General features: G+C 57.4%; 1 protein-coding gene and 1 pseudogene across 2 annotated transcripts; both read right to left on the bottom strand.

Annotated features, from left to right (window-relative positions):
• Nucleotides 1–194: 194 nt before the first annotated feature.
• Nucleotides 195–1,809, bottom strand: LOC122169687 (annotated as a pseudogene).
• On the bottom strand, nt 1,287–17,031 carry SRC (SRC proto-oncogene, non-receptor tyrosine kinase). Of its 2 annotated transcripts, none has more exons than XM_042836015.1 (13): nt 17,015–17,031; nt 9,522–9,587; nt 8,134–8,383; nt 7,874–7,973; nt 5,384–5,482; nt 4,825–4,928; nt 3,676–3,825; nt 3,127–3,282; nt 2,839–3,018; nt 2,690–2,766; nt 2,403–2,556; nt 2,154–2,285; nt 1,287–2,075 (listed from the first exon to the last, which is right to left on the bottom strand). In XM_042836015.1, exons 3-13 carry the CDS (start codon nt 8,372–8,374, stop codon nt 1,867–1,869), a joined length of 1,602 nt encoding a protein of 533 aa, XP_042691949.1. In that variant the 5' UTR covers nt 8,375–8,383; nt 9,522–9,587; nt 17,015–17,031; the 3' UTR covers nt 1,287–1,866. The 2 variants fall into 2 exon arrangements, with proteins under 2 accessions (XP_042691949.1, XP_042691950.1); XM_042836016.1 differs by lacking the exon at nt 17,015–17,031 and adding an exon at nt 16,264–16,338.
• Between the last annotated feature and the right edge of the window lie 2 nt (nt 17,032–17,033).

Raw genomic sequence — 17,033 nt, 5'->3', positions numbered from 1 at the left:
CATACACAACCCACAGCCATCTGTTTGGTGAGGTCTGTTTGTCTTTAATTATCAAATTGCAAAGTATTTACAACACCATCATCAGTTTCAAAGCATCTCCACCCTCCCCAACCCCTCCACCACACCAGACATGGTCAGGTTTTTCCAAAGTTTTATTATTATTATCACAAAAAAAAAAAAATAAAAAAAAAAATAAAAAAAAAATTCTTACTTTGACACTGAAAGAGGCAGAGGAGGAGTGGGCTGGGAGAAAAACAAATCCACACGTCCTCTGCACAGTTGATGGGAGATGTTACAAAATGCTTTAAAAAATGGTATCAGCAGAAGAGAACGTCTCACACAGAGCTGCTTTGTGCCAAACAACATCGCTGTGGGGGCTGTGGGGGAAGTAACTCCCTGCTCTTCACTGGCTTCAGCAACAGACCAGCAGTGGAGGGGAGGGCACGGGTGGGCTAGCAGCCCCCAGCGCTGCTCCATGCTACAGGAAACCAAAGGCTGTGTGTCCACGCGTGTGTCTGCCTTTTTTCCCCCTCCCCAGCTCTTGGCTCACATCTGGCTACTGCCCACTCCCACATGCTGCTCTCAGAGCTTTTCCCTACGGCTGCAGGCACTGTGCACACTGTGTGGTGATGGCACACAAACGTCACGGGATGCGGAGGTTAACAGGTTGGGGTGCAGAAGACCCTGCACCAAGGTTGGCACAGGAAATGTGCTGGGGGACGAAGGGCTCTGAGTCCCATTGTGAGTACAGAAATCCATGGAAACAGTCCTCCAGGCCAAGGTGGGGTCCCTCCATACTGCTAAGAGCCCCTCCGTACTGAGTTCACCATTAAAACAGAGCCACCGACTGAGAACTCAGGTAATAAATAAGATGCTGGGGAGTGAGTGGGAGGCAGCAGCAGCTCAGCTTGGTGCTCCGGAGGCATTTTTGGCACTGGGTGTGAGTGATGGATAAGAGGTCCAGGACACAGGTGGCGATGGTGTGATGAGGGGCTCCAGCTGGGGACAGACGAGGACAGATGTTGGCGGTACCACAGGAGGAACACGACAGCACATGCAGCTTGGTCAAGTAGTGGGAGGTGCTGGAGGGCTATGTACAGGGTGGGTGCTCAAAGGGTGCTGCTGGGGACACTGGGCATGGATCATTCTGACCTCCAACACATGGTACTGACAGCGAGCAGGGAGCAGCTGGGCCTGCGAATGGCTCCCGGTAGCTCCGTGCTCCCTGATATGGGGATGGCAGAAGCAGGGGGGATGGCAGCTAGAAACACACCAGTGGACAAAAGCAGTGCTAAAAGACAAGTAATTTCCCAAAACACTGAGTCCTGCGCCCAAGAACAGGTGGGTGCTGGAGGAAGGGAGATGGCCAGCCTCCCTGGGGCATCCCAAGGTCTGCACTTCAGCTGCATCCGATTCAAAGCAGTGCCTTCCCCATCACCAAACGTCTCTGCAAACAGCCTTGGGCAGATCAGAGTGAAGTGGGTGGTTGAATGGGTGAAGAAATTTGTGCTGATTTTAAAAAGGGGGTGCAGGAGGTGTGGGGCAGTGTGTCTGAGGTGGGAGAGGCTATCCCCCAATTTCTCTGGCTGCTGTGAGAAGAGGGTCCTGAAAGCCGTGGCTGTGCCAGGAGCCATCCCGCTGCTCCGCTCACCATCCTGAGCCCCAGCTCCACTGGTGGCAGTGCCCAGGGCTCCTCTCGCCACCTCGTTAAGTGTGGCCCAGCAGTTTTAACGAGCAATGGGGCAGCCGGCACCTCACCATGCCACATCCTGCTCTGGGGCTGCTCCCCAGAACGTGGCCCCTCTGCATGGAGCCGGCCCTCTGTGCCCCACAGTGAGGCCTCTGGTGCCAGGAGGAGCTCCAGGTCTATAGGTTCTCTCCAGGCTGGTACTGGGGCTCTGTCGAGGTGAAGTAGTCCTCCAGGAAGGCCTGCAAGTACTCAAAGGTGGGCCGCTCCTCAGGGTCCTTCCGCCAGCACTGGCACATGAGGTCGTGCAGCGACTCGGGGCACTCGGGCGGGCAGGGCATGCGGTAGCCTCGCTCCACCTGGTCCAGCACCTCCCTGTTGACCATCCCTATGGAAAGAAGGGCAGCAGGGCCGGGTCACACACTGTGCCCAGCCCGTGGAGCGTGGGGTTGGTGCCAGCTCTCACCTGGGTACGGCACCCGGCCCTTGGTGGTCAGCTCAGTCAGCAGGATGCCGAAGGACCAGACATCCGACTTGATGGTGAACCGGCCGTACAGGGCCGCCTCGGGGGCCGTCCACTTGATGGGGAACTTGGCGCCTGGACCGGGAGGCAGAGTGAGGGGCTGCTCCCCTCTGCAGCCCACAGACCCCCAACCTCAGGGCCTGGGGCACCGAGCCACCAACATCACCAGATGTTCCCAGGCCCCGCTCACACCTTGCCGTGCCGTGTACTCGTTGTCCTCGATGAGGCGTGCCAGCCCGAAGTCAGCCACCTTGCACACCAGGTTCTCCCCAACCAGGATGTTGGCTGCCCGCAGGTCTCGGTGCACGTAGTTCATCCTCTCCACATAGGCCATGCCAGATGCAATCTGCAGGGCAGAGTGTGGGGACTGAGCTTTGCAGGGGACAAGAGGACCCCACCATGGCAGGGATGGCTCCATAGCCAGACCCGATCCAGCTAATGGAGCCAGGGTGCAGGAGGAAAAGGAAACAGGAACCCACCTGAGCAGCCATATCGACGAGCTGTGGCAGCCGCAGGTATTTGCCCATCTCTCCCTTCAGGAAGTCCAGGAGGCTCCCTGTGAGGAAGACAACGGTCACCAACAAGCAGAGCCATTTCTCTGGTCACCCAGCAGCCCTCCTGTGCTCACCCTTGCTCATGTACTCAGTGACGATGTAGATGGGCTCCTCTGACACCACCGCATACAGCTGAACCAGCTTCTCGTGCCGGAGCTTCTTCATCACCTGGGCTTCCTGTAGGAAGGCCTCTGGGGACATGGTGCCAGGCTTCAGGGTCTTTATGGCCACTCTGGTGGTGCCATTCCAGGTCCCTGCAGCACAGGACACATTTACAGGGCTGTGTCCCCTACCTGCTGCCCCACTGCTGCAGATGATGACACTGCGTGTGGCCGTGGCACCAGGGCCAGAGCTGTCCTTACCCATCCAGACCTCTCCAAAGCAGCCCTGCCCCAGCTTCACCTCCAGCCGCAGCGACTCCCGGGGGATTTCCCATGCATCTTTGGCGAGTCCTTGGGTCTGGGGCTTGGATGTGGGGCAGACGTTGGTCAGGCGGTGGCACAAGCCATCAGCATGTTCTAGCACAGCAGGGACAACATGATGCATGGCATTTGGATGCATGACGTCTTCCTTGCACAACACCTTGGGCACCCACACTCAGACCCCTTCTCCTCTTTCTCAAACCCAAGCGGCGTTTCACCAGGGTCTGCCCACCTGCTTCAGTGCCAGCACTGGCATTCCCTTCATAAAACCATCTAGGTTGGAAAAGACCTTCAAGATCACCAAGTCCAACCACCCCATCACTAAGACACGTCCCTTAGCTCCACATCCACATATTCAAACACCTCCATGGATGAGGTCTCCACCACTATCACCTTTTCATGAACAAACTCTTCCCAACACCCAACCCAAACCTTCCTGGCATCACCCAGACCCCAAGGGATGTGGGCAGGTGCTCAGGCCATACGCACTGGAGTAGTAGGCCACCAGCTGCTGCAGGCTGCCGAACTGTGTGCGTGAGGTGATGTAGAAGCCACCGCTGTCCAGCTTGCGGATCTTGTAGTGCTTCACATTGAGCCCCTTGGCGTTGTCGAAGTCGGAAACAGAGAGGCAGTAGGCACCTGAGGGCACAACCGAGTGGTTCGGGGACTTCACAGGGACCCCACCGGGGTCGGTGCAGCAGGAGCAGGCTGCGGGTTTTACCTCCAGAAAGCACCTCTTATCTATCACTTACAACCACTGCCACAGCCAAGTAGCACTACAAGGCATAGGGAGCAAGGTGGCAGCAACTGGGGGTGTAGGGAGGGATGGGGGGCTGCAGACCCAGTTATACGCTCCTACATCCTGCTATGCGCATTGCTTCCAGAGCCTGCCTCTCCTGTGCCCACACAGCTGTGATAGCACAAGTCTGGGGCCACAAACAGGGAGAGGGAAGGCTGCTGAATGAGCTGCTTCCAATGGAATAAAGTAAATGATGCCAAGCTCAAAGCATCAAAACAGAAAAAAATATCAAGGAATTTTTCCCGAAGGGGTATTTGGAGCTAGACTAAAGCATGCTTCCAGGTAAGAAAATGTACCCTCAGAAAGCCAAGTTATTGAGATCAAACTTGCACATTTGGAAGGAAAAAAGCAGGGATAAAGAATCATTAGACTCGAAAGGGCCTAAGATCCATCATCACCTCCACCTAGTTCTTCACAACTGAGATTTTACCATTACACAGAGGCTGAAAAAAACAAAACTCATAATATACAAAAATAACACAAAAAATAACACAAAAATAACACAAAAAAAAGCCCAGGAGAGGATATAGCGTTGTTCCCAACATTTTAGACTTATGTGGGCACATCTGTGGGAAAACCATTAGTGGGTAAAACCAGGATGTCGTGCATGGGACACCTCAGTCTCCAGCTTGGATAATGGGACAAGAACAGAGTGTGAAGGGGACATCTATAAAAACGAGTGAAACTGCAGGTGAATGCAGTGCAGGAGGCTCATCTCCTTTGGTACACCTATGTCAGGGGGATTGGGACCACGCGGTGGCCAAGTGCTGGAGGACCCCTCCAGGGCTGCTCCGTGGCTCTGGCAGAGGAAGGAGGGAAGGGGGAATATCAGGGCTCACCTTTTGTCGTCTCGCTCTCCCGGACCAGGAAGGTTCCCCGGGGGTTTTCAGGGTTGAGCAGCAGCCGCTCGGACTCCCGACGAGTGATCTTCCCAAAGTACCACCTGTGGGAACGAGCAGCAGGCTCACAATCACCGAGCAGAGCTCCGCTCAGCACCCTCACTCCAAAAGCCTCCCAAAACATGGGTAGCTCGAGGTCGCCCAGCTCCCGTGCTTTTGTCACTGTGGGCAGCTGTGTGACTTCTGCTTTCCATACGCAATGGTCACTCTGTGTCACCGGGGTCCTAATCTGCAAATGCAGAGTTTGCAGTTTCCCTGTGCCTGGAGGCGAGGCCACACAACCATGCAAACACACAGAGCTCCGTGTGCCTCGAGGAGAGGCAGAAAAACGCTTAGCGGGTTTAGAAACAAAACAAAATGGAAAAAAATAAGCAAAAAATAAAACCAGACAGATGTCCTTCAGGTTTTGCACGGGGGGGAGAGGGACAGAGAGGGAAAAGGTGCTCAGCGAATGCTTTTGTCATTGTTTGCTTCAAAACTGTCTAAAAATGGCAATTACTCTTCAGCCTGGATGGAGTCTGAGGGCGCGACATAGTTACTGGGGATGTAGCCCGTCTGTCCTGTAGTGAGGGAATGAGCCAGCCACCAGTCACCTTCCCTGCAAGAGAACCAAAACACACTCAGTGTGAAGCCAAAGAGCCCACAGCACCCCGGGTCGGGCCCTGTCCCACCTCTGGGCACTGTCCCACTGAAATGTGGGATGGGGAAGAGCCAGCAGAGCCCAGTCCGAGGGGACAGCAGTGAGCAGCACCCACACCCAGCCTGCAGCAGGACCCACTCCCCACAGAGACCCCAAGGAGGGCAGCGGTGAGCCCCCCCAGCCCCAAATCCTTTAGGGGCTCCAGGATGAGCAGCACCTCCATGGTGCGTGTCGTCCATAAAGGAGGGTGTCCTTGCGGGAGAGAAAGCAAGGCAAACACCTTTGGAGCCACCTGAATTTGAGCTGGGTCTGGCTGGAGATTGAGAGGCACTGGAAATCCCAGTAAGCAGATAAGCAACAGGCAAAGGGGGAGGGAGAGGAAATGGGAGAAAAGCAACAGAATGATGGCAGTGATTAAAAAAGGCGCCAGGAGAAACAAAAGAAGGCAGAATTTGTTAAACACAGGCTGCACAAAAGCAACAAAAGGGAGAAAATAAACGAGTGACAGAGAGGGGTGGAAAACCGATCCAGCGGGCACAGGGCAGCTGTGCTGATGCCACAGGGAGGGGGGATGAGAGCTGCCCTATGGGCAAAGCCTGGCTGTGGTGCAGTGGGTTCAACCCCTTTGTGGCACAGATGAATACCAGTGCTATCCCCAAGCTCTGGGGCTGCCAAGAGGTGGCCGCAGGTGCTGGCAGGGTGCAGGAGCCTTTGTCCGCTGTGTTCCGTGCCCTCCCCATCACACCCCACAGGCTGCTGGGCAGGAAAGGACAATGAATGGACCCCAGGAGGCAGCTTCCCCTTCCAGGCAGGCAGCAGGGGGTTCCTCCACCACCGCTGTGTCCTCAGCCATCAAAGACAGCCGTTTCATTTATTCTGACCGCCAGGAAGATGGGGCTGCAGGGAAACTGCAGCTCCGTGAGAACAGTGCAGCAAGGACCAGAGGGCTGCAGCCCAGCACCTCACTGTGTGCCCAGGACAGGGGCAGGAGCTGCCTTGTTTCTGTTCCCACGGGGCCAAAGTGAACGTCTGCTGGGAAATGGCCAAATCCTGACTGGCGGCTCTGTTCCAGCACGAGCTGAATGGCTGTCATCTGGGAATTTGGCAAAGCAAACTATTCCAAAAATGTCGCAGCAGGAGGAGAAAAATCATCATCAGCATCAAAACAAAGCGTTTCAACAATTCCCTGCACAACTCTACCCGGAACACCCTGTTACATCCCTGCTGCCTGACTGGGAAGGGACCTGCTCTGCTGGGAGCAGTACTGAGATCCTTCCCCACTGGGTGTGTGTGTTTGGCCATCAGGGAGGGGGAAGGTCACTGCTGGCCTCTGGTAGTAAGCAGAGCAGAGAGCTGCACGCCCAGCCTGGTACAGCAGCTGGGATGCAGCAAACACCCTACATGAAGGCTTTCTGTGCACGGCCAAAGCCCTGCAAGCAGCACATCCCAAAGTTCATGGAGTAAAGCCATTAACAAACAGTGAGTGTTGAAACGAGGACAACAAGGACCCAACCAAAAACACATTGCTGGGTCACTGCAGCAGTGCTTACTGTAGACAGCACTGCACTCCTCTGCTTGTTGCAGAGCTGCAGGGCTGTGCTGGGCACGTGCTGTGCATCTGGACAGAGCACACCAGCATTGCATCACTCACCAGCCTGGCCTCTGCCCCATGCTGTGCATCCGGCAACAGATGGATGTGCTCTTATGAGTGGGACGTAGAGCAAAGAACCAGACCTTATGGAAGTATCCCAATCCCCAGAGTGACTCATTAAAAAAAAAAAAAAAAAAAAAAAAAGAGGAAATGAAAAAGAAAAAACAAAAATAAATGGAAAACCAAAAAGACCAGGAAGGAGCAGAAACCCAAATGAACCAGGACTGCAGAGGGGCAAAACAGACAGGTGGGGTGCAGCTCTGAGTGGGCAGCAGGAAGACTTTTACCAGGAAGGTCATTAACAGTAATCATACCCCCCAATACACACCTGACATCCACTTTTCTCCTACACGAAAGCATGGCATGCAGAGAGAAAAAACACAGTCAGGACAGAAGCTGAGATCAGAGGCACCGCGGCAGCATGGAGAGAAGCACCTGAGGCAGAGGAGATGCATCTGGGCCAATGAGAAGCAGCTGAGTGCTGATGGGGCCAGGGGACCTGGGCCAGGGGACCTGAGCTGGCCACACGACAAGGAAAGGACTTGGAGGCAGGTGCAAGGAGGACAGGGGAGCAGGGCAGCCCGATGTCTTTGGACATGTCACTGGGAGAGGTGGCCCTCCGCAAGGCTTGGCTTAGGGATCCCCAAAGCTCCCAGAAGGGGTGAAGCTGATGCAGGGTGCATTGCAGGGACACTCACGTGTTGTTGACAATCTGCAGGCGTTCTCCTTTCTTGAAGGACAAGTCTGTCTCAGTCCGGGACTCGTAGTCGTAGAGAGCCACGAAGGTGGTGACACCGCCTGCAACATGGATCGCTCAGGGCTCTGACGTCCCACATCCCACTGCCCGCCCTCCAGATCCCAGACAAAGCCCCCCAGTGGCAGGAGAACCCATCACCACCACAGGAAGCTGGAACCCAATCCCACCCCACAGCTCACAGACACTCCATGCCGCACTGACCAGCCAGCCCCCCAGCACGCTGCGGTGACGTGACGGTGTCAGAAGTGTTGAAGCCCCCAAAGAGTTTGGGCTCGGTGGCCACGGTCCCGAAGGAGCGGCTGGGGGTGCGGTGCGTGTCGGGGGCTGCTGTCTTGTTGGGGGTCTGCGAGGCTGGGAACCCCCCGTGGTGGGTGCTGTCGGGCGGCTCCAGGCTGCGCCGGCGCTGGCTAGGGTCCTTGGGTTTGCTCTTGCTGCTCCCCATGGCGGTGGGCTGGGAGAGACAGAGATGTGTGTGCAGAAGGTGTTTAATAATAATAATAACAGCCCAAAAAGAAGAGCTGGAAGGCAGAGCTGCTGCCACACGCAGTCACCGCATGGCACGTTGTTCCCAGTGCCCCAGAACCTTTCCTGCACGCCGTCAGCACTACAGCATCTGCATGGCCATGCTTCAGTGCACAAAAGGACCTCTGTCAGGTCATGGATGGGACACAGACAAACACTCATAGGTAAGACCCAGACAAATATTCACAAGCTGGGATTCCTCCAAACTCACAGAACTCACAGCTGCATTTAAATGCTGAGGATGCTCAAGTGAAGCCCAAAGCTCGCAGCAAAGCAAACCCTCAGAAAAACCGAGCGGGAAAAGCTTCAATCAGGAGCAGTTTAAGGCAGTTAGCAGCTAAAGACCAAGGGATCACTGCTTTATATATAGTCCTGCTTTCCCTTCCACTCAAGATCATGGTCTATAAATACCTCCAAGGTAATGATATAAATGAAGGAAGGGAATTATTCGCAGTCTCCAAAGATGGCTGGATACACAGCAGTGTCCTGAAGCTACGGAAGGGAATATTTAGGCTAGATCACGCGTGGCAGGATGGAGAAGGGAGGTGGAGAATCTCTCTAGTAAGAAAATCCAGGCAGGCAGGAGTGGAGGCAGGAGAACAGCAGGGAAAGCAGGTTCTTGCGAACAAGGAAAGCCCCCTCCTGTAACATGAGCCACCCCCATCTCCTCAACCCCTGCTCACCTCCGCAGGGTTCAGCACCCGCTGTGCTGCCGGGGCCGCAGGGATGTGGCCAGGGGCTCGTGACAGCCCACGCGGCTGTGAGCAACGAGCAGCTTCCCCCAGCATGGCACTTCCCCAAGCAGCGAGCGCCAGGGCGGGCAGTGGGGGCTGAGCTGCAGCCCTGAGGTGCACCCAGCAGCACCCTCCCAACCCCAGCCCAGAGCACAACAAAACAACCAGACTGCAAAAACAGCCGTGGGCAGCAGCGACAGGATTTATGTGCAATGTGCCATGGGCGTGCCTGGAGCTGCACACTCAGCTCACACACAGCACAGCTGATACCCACTGTTTGCACATCTTGCCCACCCAGCACCAGCAGGAGGGGACCCCCCGGCCATGCCTTACCTGTACGTCCCAGCTACTGCCTGGCCACAGTGGTGTGTGAGGCCACCAGCAGAGTCAGCTCAGCTCCTGCAGCACAGACAGACAAACAGACAGATGGGTGTCGTGGTTCCCACTGCCCTCAGCCACCGCAGGCTGCTGTGCCCACCCTCCTCCTCCTCCTGTTCGCCCACCCAGCAATCCCACAGTGTGGGGTTGGCGGCCGACGGCTCTGATCTCTCATGTGTGAAGGGGACAATTCTCTGCTCCACTTCATCACTCCCACCCAGCGCTGTGCGAGGGGATGGCGGAGGGCAGCCCTGGGCAGTGCACAGTGCTGGGAGGGTGGGGAGACACATTTCTGCTGGGACACCCCAACCTCCTGGGGGGTTTTCAATTCTTTCCCAATGGTGGAGAAGCAAAACAGCTCCCTTGGACATGCCACAGGGTGTTTCCAGCCCCACTGCTTCACATCAGATGGCTGCAGGGACACAGGGACCTTGTCACCGGGGCTATGAGTCGCCCTCTCCACCCCCAAGAGCACCGATGTGCCATGGCACAAAGTGCACACAACGCCCTGGTGCACTTCATGCTGCTCCAGCGCCAACCCGAGGAGCCTCGTGCAGCAGTGCTCCAGGCTCCCTCCATGCCCAGTGGGCTGCACGGGGCACACAGCACAGCACAGAGCCACAGGGGCTGCAGCACATGTCCAGCACCTCCAGCTGGGCACTGTGCCGAGGACACGCCACGCCGCGGGTTTGTTTTGACATCCTTCCTTCCCCCTTTGGCCCCCCCGCCAATAAGTTTGGTGGCTATTTTTAGTGCGTTTGATAACGAGCAGTGGCTGATTGACAGCTCTTTACGACTTGAATGGTTTGTAATTTGTACTTGCCTAATATTCGCCGGCAATAATTGCACAGCGGGAGGGAAGGTGGGGGAAGCTGCAGACCCAACCCTGGGCTGCAGCACACACAAATATAGCTGCAACGCGGCTGCACGTGCTCCCCACGTCCCTGGCACTCTCACAGTGGCCCCACGGGAGCATCCCTGGAGTGTCAAAGCACTCCGTCCCCGAGAGGACACTCAGTACTGAGCTTTGCACACGGGCTCAGCCTGGTCCCCTATTCTCCCCCTGCAAACACCGAGCTGCACATCCCTGCCCAGGGCACAGCAGGCAGAAGAACCCCAGCCAGAGGGCACCCGGCCCTCCCTGCTCCCAAAGCAATTAAAACCAAGGCACACTCAGCTGCACAGCTCAGCTCCCATCACATCACTGCTGCACATCAGGGTGGGAGCGCTGCCCATCAGCACCAATGGCCCCGGGGTTTCTGCCCACCCCCCAGAATTACAGCCAGCAAGGCGGGAGGTGGGAAGAGATGGCACCTGTGCCCTACCTTGCAGGGATGCTGTGGGAAAGCAGCACCGGGGGAAGCGGCTGCTCAGGGTCATCCGTCTCCTGCAGACAGGCTGTGCGCTGCGCCGGGCGGCTCAAGGATACAATGGGAGTTGTGAGAGCCACGCCGACAGCAGGGCTGGCAGTAAGGAGGGGGGGGGGAGGCATGAGCTTATCTTATTTCTTTTGTTTTTTCCCCCCTCTCAAAGACACCAACAAAAGACGCTGACTGGGAGCAGACGAAACACAGAAATTCCATATTTGCTGCCTTCTGTGCGGCAGAAGCAGAGACCTTGAGAGAATCTGTGACACGCTGGGGCCCAGCCAGACAGTGAGCCTTGGGGGGGATATATCTGCCGACATGCCACGTCCTTGGGCTGCCGGGGGTGGGCGCCGAGCAGGCGGGATGGGACAGTGCTCCAGGACACTGCAGTCAGCAGGAAGATTGTTACAGGGACACCACGCAGTGCCTCACCACCAGGTTTAAATTCCCCCTCAACTCTGTGTTTCATCCCTTCCCTGCAGCTGTGCTGCAGGGAGACCTGTGCCAGCCCTGCCTGGAAGAGTCGTGCGTTAACCCCAGCCTGGTTTGCAGCATAGAAAACTGAGAGCATCCTTTTGGATATAAGGAGTGGGGCGAGGGACCGGCACAGCCCGAGGTTTCCCCCCATGCTCCATCAGCTCACACAGCACAGCACGATGAATGACTGCACCTGTCTGCTGCCAGACTGACAAATGGAGCGGGCAGCGCGCCGGGCAGACAAAGCCATGGTGCAGCACAGAGCTGAGCCCATGGAACCAGGGACAGCAGAACAGGGTGGGAATGCAGCCCCAAGCCCTTGTGCATAGCAGGCATCCCTATGGCTGGGAGTGGGGATGGGCTGGTGTGAGGCACAGAGCACACGTGAGGGTCATGCAGCAGCATGGGGTGATGGTAGCTGCCAGCCGGGCTTGGCATGGCACAGCCCTGCTCTGAACATCAGTGTGTGCCCCTGGTCAGGCAGTGCTAGGGATGCTGCTGAGATTTTTGCTCATTTTGGGGCTGCCAGGATGGATCCTGCAACAGGAGCACCTTGCAGGGCACCGCAGCAGCACCAAACCACACTTTACCACCAACTCATAAAGCAGGGGAGCAGCTGCCCCTGGGACCTCCACTTCACCCAGGGATGGCATCCCAAAGGCACCTGAGCCAGCACATCCCTGCCCATCCCTCCTTCCCCCCCAGGACAAATCCATGCAGGGCCATGGCGAAGGCATGGTGCAGCTGTGTGCTCCCAGCAGAAGCAATGCGCAGCCGCTCCCATCCCACTCCATCAACTCCTGTTACATTTAAAGACATCTTAATAAAAGCCTCACAGCCCAACCTGGCAGAGGCTGGTGGGTCACGAAAAGGCAAAGGATAATTAAATGAAGCATCCAAATTCATCCCCCCGAGCACAGGGGAGTCACATTTGGTAGCAATGCAGAACGCCTTCAAAAAGACGTGTTGAAACAGGAGTTGGAAAGAACAAAACAAACGCCGAGCAGCACAGACACGGGTTATGGATGTTCATCTGGTCAACAAATGCAGAACCACTGAACCACTTCTAGGGCTCCTAAACCGGTGCTCCTCCAACTGCACATGGAACAAGTGCACAGGTCCTGCAAACCCATCCTGAGCTTGCTGTCTGCACACACAGATTGCCAGCCCAGTCCCAGTCAGCACTACCCAAACAAGCACAAAGCCCTTGGTGTGCATTAACCCAGAGCGTGCCTCTCCCAGACAGGTGATGAGAGCACAGCTCTCCTCCTGCCCAGCCCAGGAGAGGCAAAGAGGGAATGCTGCCCCGTGCCCTGGTGCTGTGGAGCCGGGAAGCACTGATGTGGAGCAGGGCCAGCACCAGACATAACCACAGGGCAACGCAGCCTCCTGCTCCCCAAAAGACACCTCAATATCAGCCCAGGACACACTGACCACCTGTGGGATCTCTGCTGATTCTCATGTTCTGAGAGACCTCAGAAGAGGAGCACGAAGCCGTGCATTTCAGTTCTCCATTCCTGCAGCAAACTCTCCCACTTCCAGGGCAGCTGCAGAAAACGGAGCTTGCTTCTGCTTTCTGCACAGAGAGATCTGCCCAGGGCACTGCTGGGGATGGTCACAGTGCCCAGCCCCTCCGGGCTGCCAGCAAAGGGCTGACATGAGCAATGGATGCAAACCAAGTGGTGCCACCCACCCATGTGCCACTCGCAGCAATTTCACAGCCTGGAGCAAGGATAGCAGCTCCATGGGCAGCAGCAGGAAGGGGTGAGGAACACGTGGCAGACAGAAAAGCTCCAGATATGAGCAAGTCGCAGTCACCCCGGCCATGCTGGCGTCACTGCTGAAACATTTCCCCACTCAGAACCAGCCCAGCCAGTCTGGCCAGGAGGTGCCCCACTTTCCCAGCTGCAGCCCCGGGGCAGAGACCCCCAAGGGGCCCCGCAGGATCCCTGCTGCTCAGAACCCTCCAACACACAACCAGAGCTGCAAAAGCTGTGTTCAGAGCGGGGCCAGGAATCGGCTCCCTCCCTGCCCCACTGCTGGATGGGGGCCTGCGGGCACAGCTCTGTTCTCAGCCGATCCACAGCCTCTTCAGCACGACTTGTCACCAAAACAAAGCTCAGGATACAGCAGAAGCTCAGCTCAGCAAAACGAGGGGTCTGGAGGGATGAGCTGAGATCACATTGAATCCCTCCGTGTCCCCATGCCCATACAGAGACGCTGGATCTCCTGGCTGTGCCCTGACAGATGCAGACTGTGCAGGATGCTCAGAGCCAGCCGAGGTGCAGCGCGCACTGCTTGCTACAAACAGCCCCAGCAGATGCAAAACAAAGGAAAACGCTGAGCTGGTGGCTTTCAGCCCTGCCGCTCCTGGAGGTGAGAACCAGACTTTGCACACAGCCCAGCCCTGCACTGCTCACTCAGGTGCCCAGAACCCACCTGGGTAACAGGAGTCACTGACATGGGACAAGCTGCAGGTACACGCAGTCCCTCCAGCTCTCAGCGATGGCCCCACAACCGGTCCCAGTGCTCTGAGCCTGTCTACCCTGGGAACTTCCAATGCAGCTCCCTGCCCTGCCCCATGCGCTGATCACCACCAGCATCAGTGGGATACAGGCCATCCTCATCCAATCTACCCCCCAGCACAGCACAGCACAGCACAGCCTGCACTCACCCCATCCCACAGACACCGGCTCAGCATCCCCACCCATGAGGACACAACCTCACGCCCCATGGGGGGGTAGCAGTGCAGCTCCCCAGGGCTGCAGTGCTTCCTTATCTCTCAGTGGTGCTGCCAAAGGAAGGAAAGGGCTCAGCTGAGCAGGGAGGGACTCCAAAAGCTGCTGCCACCGTTCTTTTTTTCCGTATTGCAGAAGTTCTCCAGCACACTGTTCCGCCCTGGGAACATCCAGACCCATGAGGTGCTGCAGCACCATGGTTCCACCTGGAACGGGGAAACTGCAGCAAGGACCGGGCACAGTGTGGGAGCAGGGATCCCGTGTGCAAGGATGGCATGTGGCAGTGGGTACAGCCTAGTGCTGTGAGCCTGCTGTGCCCAATGACACTGGGCTTTGGAATGGGGAAAGGCAGAAGGGTGAGACTGTGTTATCTCCGGGTGCTGCAGTTCCCCATTTTCCTTTCCAATCCCTTCACCCACGCAGCCAGACATTGAGACAGGACCCCTCATGTTACACCATGGATATTCCAGCTCCTCCACCACACATCTGCACAGCACAGCCAGCCTGGGGGTGGGGGCAGCCCTCCGTAGGGTCTGAAGCAAAGCCACCAATCAGACCCCGCCTTTCCCAGGGCTTTTCCTCCCTGTATCCCCACCATTGCTTTTGTCCCCTCCACATCTCCAGCACTGCTTCGCCACCCGCATCCCCCAGCACATCCCAAGCATTCTCAGCTCTGAGCCCAGGAGGACAGTGAGGAGATCCATAGCCTGGAGGGAAGACAGAGCAAGACGCAGATTTACAGGTCCTGGTTCCTGGCCCACGTTCAAACCACATGAAATCTGTTTCAAGGCTTTCTTTTCAGCCCGTACATGTGCAGAGGCACAAGCAAAGCAGTGCCACTTCCCTCACACCAAGGTCACGGCACCACAGCAGGGGTGCACTGGGCACAGACCACACCAACCAGATCCTTTTTCTCCTTGCCAAGAGGGCTACAGAGCAGACTATCACACAGCATCACACTCAAGGGAGCTGACCCACACTGCTCACCCCATGGCCCTGCTTCCGAGAGGGCTCTAAGCTGAGAAGCTCTGAGGAAGTGAGGTCAGCTGGGAAATGGTTCCCAGAGATAAAGGGCCAAGTCAGAAACCATGCTGCAGAACGGACGGCACAGGAAGCAATAGTGCTGCAGATAGCCCTTGGTGCTTCCCCTGCCATGCCTGGAGCAGCACAGGGCAGGAGCGATGTGTGGCTGTGCTTCCCCTGAGGCACGTGGGCTGCGTGCTCCAGCCCAAGGCTTACTGCAACCCCTTCTCCATCCAGACGTGGCACGTGCTTGCTGGTCATTAAAACATGTCATTGTGAGCCAAGCCCGGATCCCATGTCCCCTCTGTGCCACCAGTTTGTTCCCTGTGCATGCAGCACGCCTTCACACATCAGTCACTGTAAATCACAGCCCCTTCCCTTGCTGAGCTGGGACAGATGCACCTGGGTGATTTTCTGTCACTCCAGGACAATGTCATTCAAAAGCAGAGGTATTGTTAGCGCATCTCCACCACACAGGCATCATGGCAAGGCCACTGACAGTCTAAACAGCGAGCATCACACTTCCTTTTGCTGTGCCAGCCCATTAGCAACCCCAGCTCCAAAATCACAGGGCTGAATTTTGGGGAAGCTCCTGAGCACGAGATGCTCAGACAAGATCTAGCCATGGGTCCAAGCTTGGGAATGGGCGCAGCCCACAGTCTGCTAAGCAGAGGTGCAGTGGGAGCACAGGCTGGCTCACAGTGGCACACCGCTCCCCAGGGAGCCTCAGCACAGACACTGAGCAGCAGAGGTTTGTCCACGGTCCAACCACTGAGCCAGCACAAAGTGGCACAAACAAGCAGCAGCAGCAGGGGATCAGCCTGCAGAAGAGTGCAGGGGAACAACAGCATCACACTGCTCCCAAGCATGAGGTCACCGGCATCCCCATCACATCCCCTGGGGACAGGGGTGAGCACCAGCACGGAAAGAGGAAAAATACCCAACTGAGTCTTTTGTTGCCACATTCCCACAGCTCCGTTTGCATCCGATGCTGTTGGATCGGTGCTGTCCCATTCCCAGCACCCAGGCACCTTATGGGCTCTGAACACCACTGAGTGGGGAAACATCACCCGCGAGAGCTGCTTCCCATACCCTCAGACCTCCCGGGCAGCAGAGAGAAGGGACAGTCAGGAGGAAACCACAGCTGCCGTGGGGCTGAGCCGGAGACGAAGCACACTGCACAGGGTCATGGTCCGGGGGGAAAGTCCACCCAGGCCCCGGCTTGGCTCACACAAATCCCACGGTGCTTTCCAGCGGCAGGGACACGCACAGCAGCCAGGCTGCTCCGGGGAAGCCTCCCGGCAGCTTACAGCCCTTCGCCGGCAGCGCGGGGCTCTGCAGCCTCCCCAGGCGAGGGCACAGTAAAAGCCCGGCCGAGCGCGGCCACGAGCCCCGAATCGCCGACGAGCGAACGTCGAGAGGGAAACGGAGCAGGAGACATCAAAGCAGGGGGGCGATGAATATTTCATGCCCTGGCCTACATACAGCCCGGCTCTCCCCGCCCCGCGCTCCCGGGGGTCTCCCGCAGCCCCCGATCACAACAAAGGGGAGTGCGGGCAGGCGGGGCCGGACCCCGCAGCTCCCCCCCTCCGCCCCCCCGGCGGACCCGCCGCCATCCCCCGGCAGCCCCGTAGCCGACACCGGGACCCCGCGCACCTTCCGCCGCCCCGCAGAGCCCGGAGCCGGACCGCGGGCATCGCCGCCCGGCTACTGCGGGCATCCCCGGAGCCGCCCCGCCGCCACCCGAGCATCCTCCACCGAACGGCGGGAATCTCCCGCCGGTCCCGCAGCCGGACCCCACGGAGACATCCCCGCAGCCGGACCCCGCGCAGTCCCCGCTCACCTCCCGCGTGTGCGCACGC

The sequence above is a fragment of the Centrocercus urophasianus genome, unplaced genomic scaffold (genome assembly GCF_019232065.1).
Source record: "Centrocercus urophasianus isolate 14NV4802_14NV808 unplaced genomic scaffold, USGS_Curo_1.0 seq_562, whole genome shotgun sequence".
NCBI lineage: Eukaryota > Metazoa > Chordata > Aves > Galliformes > Phasianidae > Centrocercus > Centrocercus urophasianus.
This window is presented reverse-complemented; position numbering and strand designations above follow the sequence as displayed.